Source organism: Gastrolobium bilobum, unplaced genomic scaffold (assembly GCF_033153095.1).
Source record: "Gastrolobium bilobum isolate Gb01-03AN ecotype WA unplaced genomic scaffold, APGP_CSIRO_Gbil_v1 utg1554, whole genome shotgun sequence".
Lineage (NCBI taxonomy): Eukaryota > Viridiplantae > Streptophyta > Magnoliopsida > Fabales > Fabaceae > Gastrolobium > Gastrolobium bilobum.
Window position 1 is genome coordinate 72,113 of NW_026895594.1, and position 5,763 is coordinate 77,875.

A 5,763-nucleotide genomic window follows, 5' to 3' on the forward strand; every position below is an offset into this window, starting at 1 on the left:
GTAGGGTTCATTTTTTCTAAAGTTACTTTAGATAATTTTATCTAATGTTCACCAAAATGACGTCGTTTTGGGATAGAAATCATGGTATGTTTGTAATTTTAATTTATTTCAAGGTTATACTAGTCTTTATCATTCTAATTTTTTAATTTTTTAACCTCAAAACAATATCATTTTAATAAACATTAGACAAAATTATCTAAAATAACATTAAATACTTTTTTCCCTTTATTGTAAGGACAAAACATTCTATTTCTTCCCTTTAAAACCCTAAAAATATCTTTATATAATCACTAAATAGTTTTCAACTTTTTTTTTTTTTTGAAATTCGTGACCAGAAAGCTGAAAAAACACAGAAAAATCAGCACGCAAATAATACAAATAACACAGTTACAAACAATGATCCACGGACACGGATACAGGACACGACACGTTGACACTTTAATTCTAAAAAATGTCATATTTTGACACGTTTTGATATTAAATAAAAATTTTAATATATATAATATAATTTATATTTAATACATATAAGAGTCCATAATAACTCATATAACCAATCAAATATTTAAATTTTATAACAAATATAAATATTACTAATTTTTCGTACTTTGTTAAATTTGCATATCAAATTTCATAACATAAAAAAATTAATTTATAAATTATTTCTTTTATATTTAGTTAGCAAAATAAAATTAAGATTTTAAAAAAAAACGTGTCTGAGCTTTGACCGCGTGTCAGAAAAAGTTGACCGCGTAGCAAAAATAGTGTCAAAACGTGTCCAAAAATTGACCGCATGCCTCCAAATATTAACCGCGTGTCGAACACGTAATTTTTTTTTCAAACGCCGTGCTTTGAAGGTTACAAACACAGTCACTACAGCGGGTATTGGTGCTAATAACATGTCATCTTCACCCCATCATGAAAAAGTTGCAAAATAAGATATATATTTTTTTTCGGTCGACAAGATATAAATTTTTAAAAATAATTTGAAAGAAGATAATATATTATATATTGAATTTTTCCATTAGAATATTATTTTAAAGAATTTGAGATTTAAATTCTTAAAAATAATATATAATGTTATCGTGATTTTTATAAATAAATCGTTATGAATTTTTATAGATTATATTTAGTTATAAGATTCGTAGTATTAATTATTTTTAAAATTTATTATTTTTATCTTTATTAGTATTATAAACAAGTTTCCTTTTTAAAGATAAACTTTAAAAATGCTTACTTACTTTTTTTATTATTAAAACAGCATATGTTCATAAATTTTATTTTTTAAACTTTCGAAGTGGGAATAGCTCCAGTCTAAATTGTGTAAGTTTCCATCGAGATTTAGAAAAAGTAGATTCCTATATTATATGTACACCACACTTGGCCTCATGGATTGATGTTGAAATAAAATCTTTTTCCTCACACATTATAGAAATTTATTAACCTTTTTCTTCTGTCAGTTGCAATTGCATGGATTGAAGCTGAAATAAAACCTAAAATGTATATACTACATGGGTTCGTTTTTTTCTGCAGTAAGTCCAATACGACGTCGTTTTGGGGCGGAAATCATGGTGTATTTGTAATTTTAATTTATTTCAGAGTTATAATAATCTTTATATTTATAAATTTTTAAGATTTCAATATCAAAACGACGTCGTTTTGAGAATAATTACAGATAATTTATCTGTATTAACTGCAGAAACATTTTTCCCAAACTATATAGCAAAAAGTAAATAAACAAAATGAAGTCTCAAGCTCATGGAAATATGGAAGGCTGCTAAAATATGTTTCCTTCTGCATGGCATTCTAATCAAAGCATTAATTAGCTTCTCAGACTTATAACATGAAAATATGCTTCCTTCTGCATGGCATTCTAATCATACAAATGGCATTTATACGGTGTGTTATATCAAGAGAGTAAAATTCTTACACATATTCTACACGACTACACTATAGAGCAGTAAAAGGAAAGATGCTCTAATATCATCAAGACATCAACATGTAGATCAAGAATATGACCTAAGGCTTTACCATAAACTACCAATGGCCCATACAAATGAATGATCATGGAATATGTAAACAAGACAAAATACAAGAAATTCAAAGCAAGTCGAAAGTGAAGTATGACAATAATGCGATGATGGTGATGCAACTGATGTCTGAGAACTGTATTTGGTCTTTCTAGTTGAATCAGTGTGAGGGTACTTGCCTAGCCCGGCGGCCACAGCAGGAGGCACAGTATCTGAGTGTGGTCTTGATGGGATAGCATTATGGTACTCAATGTCATAACCTGTTTAAGGGAAGTATGATTATGTCTTTCTTTCTTTCTTTCTTTTTTCCTTAGAAGTTCATGTATATGACTATTAATCTCGGCACACAACCAATAAATTGGACGAACAGTAACTATGAGATGAAAATAAAAACTTACAATCATATTTCTTCCATCCCAATATGAGCTTTTCCCGGTCAAATACAACACGGTAACCAGTCATAAAGTTTTCTGCAGTCAACATTCAAAGCTGAGGCGTGAGCAGTCATCATATCATTTTGGAGAACAGGCCATGAGAATGAGCATAAATGACACATCATGCATTATTTAGAATTTTATGAAAAAGTAAAAAAATGCTGCAGTGACATCAAGACACCAAGTCACTAACAGTCAACAAATCCACTCTTATTTTTCATTCCATTTAATCTCAAGCAAAACTTCTTTCTTAAGCTTGCCCCCAGTTGTACTCAATTCACTTCAGCTTCATAGAATACATCCAATCATATGAACATATCACATTTAGAAAGTATAGACTTACGTCCAATTATGTTCAGCTCAGCACTCTTGACAACTGCTAGACAATATACAAGTTCACTCTGTTAAATAATAAGAGAAGAAACATCTTTAGTTATACGTATATCCAAAGCTATTAATTGTTGGATACATAGATTGAAGAGGTATCCGGCTTGCACTACCACCTGAGTAGAGATAATAATTATTGGATCAAAAACAGCAAAATGGCTTCCACCTCCCATTGTTAAACTCAGGCTGGGGATCAAGCTAGTATTTGCATCAGGACTGTCCATCATAAGAAAGAATATTTAGCTTTGAAAGAAAAAACTTAAATGAAATATAAATAATAATAGCTTTGTGACCTCATATCATAACAATATTCGAAAGGGATTCTTGAATCAGATGGACGCCGCCTATCTTGTACTAGGGAATGAAACTGCAATATAAATACTATGGTAAGTTTTATCTTCTAATAACATCTAGCTAAATGTAAGCAGATTCTGTCTCTTTTTAGTACTTACACTCTCAGAAAGGCTCGTATAGGTTGGATCAACCAAATATGTGAAAGAGGTTCCAGAATCAAAAAGAGCAGTGAATTCCATATCGATTAGAGTTGTTCCTACACGGACTTGAGTGACTGTGATGTTGTAGGTAGGGCTGTGAGATGCATTCAAGCATAAGAGATGAAATCTTTGCAAGCATTGGTATTACTTCAAATTCAGATAATCAGAGGCAAGTAACAGGGAATTACCACTTACTGTGATGGGTTCAGATTAAAAGGAGTTTCATCTTGATCAAGACTTCCCTTGTCCCCAAAACTTATCCTTCCAATGCCATCACGTCCAAAACACATGGAGAATGAATCTGCTGTAAAGCCTTCCCTTGATAACATGCTAGGAACTGATATTTTCTCCATTCCAAGCCCAAACAAACCATTGGGAGCAGCGACATCTAAGAATGATCCACTCTGAACTTGTCCACAGCTGCAACACATGTATTGCATTTTTATTGCTAATTCTTCTTAGATCAATAATTGAAATAAAAAGGAGAGGAAAAAAATAAAATAAGAAAGAGCCAGAAAGCTAAAAGCACTAAGATATACGTAAAGTTGATCAGTTTTAGTAACTTAACAAGGAAACTAACCCAAATATGACATTTGCCTCAACAAGGTCATGGTGATTATCTTCATTTGTTAAGTGCAGAACATCCTCCACTAGTATTCCCGATGTAGAAGTTTCAGCAGAGACATAAGAGACCATGTAGGGGCAATTGCTGAATGTCCCAAGGCATTGATTGCGGTGCGTACACAGACTGTTGTTACAAGTGACCTTTTTGCTAGTTGAAGATCCATTAGGATTGTATATACTAAGGTCAAAATCCTGCCAATACAATGATTTTCATTCAAAAAGACAAAGCAGAGGCAAAGGATAATGATATATTCAGAACACAAGAACCATAGAAAGCTCACTCTTCAACATATTTTTCCCATAAAAGGTAAACAAGCAGAAACATTTGATAAGCAGAAACATTAGAGATACTAGTTAATTTCAGTGAGAAGTAAACCTACTGAAGCCAAGGCTGAAGCAAAGGCAGTGCCATCGGTAGCTGCACATTTGGTGCAATCACAGGGTACCCAGAATAGGTCACTTCCTGTATCAAGCGCCACCATGAACTTCACCCCCGGTGTCCCTAGTTGAACTGTTGTATAATGCAAACTGTATGAATCTCCATAAAAACAAGACAAACAAAAAAAAGGAAAAGAATGAGTTAAAGAAAATAATCTAGTAAACCCCAAAAGGAAAAAAAAAAAAAAAAAAAACTAATCACTAGAAACAATTAATTTACTAAAACAATTAAGAATGAAGGGTTCCACTTTTAAATATAATAAATCACTTGTAATTTCTTTCTTTTCTGAACATCACCGTATATATCCATTAACATAATAAAAAGAAAAAAAAGAGAAAGAAAGAAAGAAAGAATTGAACATACAATCCGAGGGAGCTGATCCGAAAGGTGGAATTGCCATCGGAGAAAGCAAGTCCGGCGTCAATTTGGGAGAGCTTGCGGCCGCGGAAGAAGCGGTCGCGGTCGGCCAACTCGGCGTAGTACTCGAAGGTGCCCTTCTCCGGCCAGCGATCGGGCGGAGAGACGGCGGCGTGGGACCATTTCCTTACGGGCTCGGAAAAACGGTGGTGCATGGTGAAGGTGAAGACGTGGGCATGGCAATAACAATGGGCCCAAAGGGAGAGCAACAAGAAGAAGATGATGATTCTACAGAAACTGAGCATTTTCTTCGTTAGCAGTTAGCACCCAATCCCAAACCCAATGATTTGAACTTTGAAGTGGGTGTGGGTGGGGGTGGGGAGAACCACAAATCACGGAGTGTATTAGTGTAGTAGGGTTTTATTGGAGAAAGAGAGGATCTTGAACTTTGATGTGATGTGATGTGACCGAGATCTTGAAATTGAAACAGTGGGTGAGACTTGAGAGTGAGGAGGTGACTCTGTCTTTGTGAACAGTGTGAGCTGAGCTGAGCCAACCTATTATCACTTTATGTACCCTCGCCCATGTGAGTGGACCCCACCAGGCCACCACCATTACAGTTGATGACCTGACCGTTTGGAAATTGGAACGGCGGATCCTCTTCTGTTCTCTACGTCTGTTTACTGTTACTGGCTGTCTTTCCTTTCTTTCTATATATTATTATTATTATTTAAACAAATATATAGCAAAAACAGGTTATTATTTTACGGATATAAGAATATAAAACCTTTAATAATTATTATCATAACCGTTTGATCAACATAATCGATTTAACGGTGAAATTGATTGGTAGTAACATGTAGTAACAGAACTTGGTTATTACAATATTCTTCTCCAATTTTAAGTGATAAGAACTTTGTTATCCCTTTTATAAGGAACATTAACCATTTGTGCCACTGTTCCCACACAAATATACCAAAATGCCACGCGCGTGAACTAAT

At 33.8% G+C, this 5,763-nt stretch overlaps 1 protein-coding gene across 5 annotated transcripts; it reads right to left on the reverse strand.

Moving 5' to 3' along the window:
* Positions 1–1,856: 1,856 nt before the first annotated feature.
* On the reverse strand, positions 1,857–5,368 carry LOC133318441 (aspartyl protease family protein 1). Of its 5 annotated transcripts, none has more exons than XM_061520454.1 (10): positions 4,769–5,368; positions 4,359–4,494; positions 3,923–4,158; positions 3,538–3,762; positions 3,301–3,436; positions 3,142–3,215; positions 2,965–3,064; positions 2,805–2,862; positions 2,426–2,497; positions 1,857–2,287 (listed from the first exon to the last, which is right to left on the reverse strand). In XM_061520454.1, exons 1-10 carry the CDS (start codon positions 5,065–5,067, stop codon positions 2,025–2,027), a joined length of 1,599 nt encoding a protein of 532 aa, XP_061376438.1. In that variant the 5' UTR covers positions 5,068–5,368; the 3' UTR covers positions 1,857–2,024. The 5 variants fall into 5 exon arrangements, with proteins under 5 accessions (XP_061376438.1, XP_061376430.1, XP_061376424.1 ...); XM_061520446.1 differs by having other exon boundaries at positions 4,347–4,494; XM_061520440.1 differs by having other exon boundaries at positions 3,301–3,469; positions 4,347–4,494.
* Between the last annotated feature and the right edge of the window lie 395 nt (positions 5,369–5,763).

Coding starts and splice junctions, on each gene's coding strand:
- LOC133318441 (XM_061520440.1), bottom strand. CDS start 5,067: ATGCTCAGTTTCTGTAGAATCATCATCTTCTTCTTGTTGCTCTCCCTT. Junction 4,495..4,768: donor CGGATCAGCTCCCTCGGATT/GTATGTTCAATT, acceptor AGATTCATACAG/TTTGCATTATACAACAGTTC. Junction 3,216..3,300: donor ATACGAGCCTTTCTGAGAGT/GTAAGTACTAAA, acceptor TTTATATTGCAG/TTTCATTCCCTAGTACAAGA.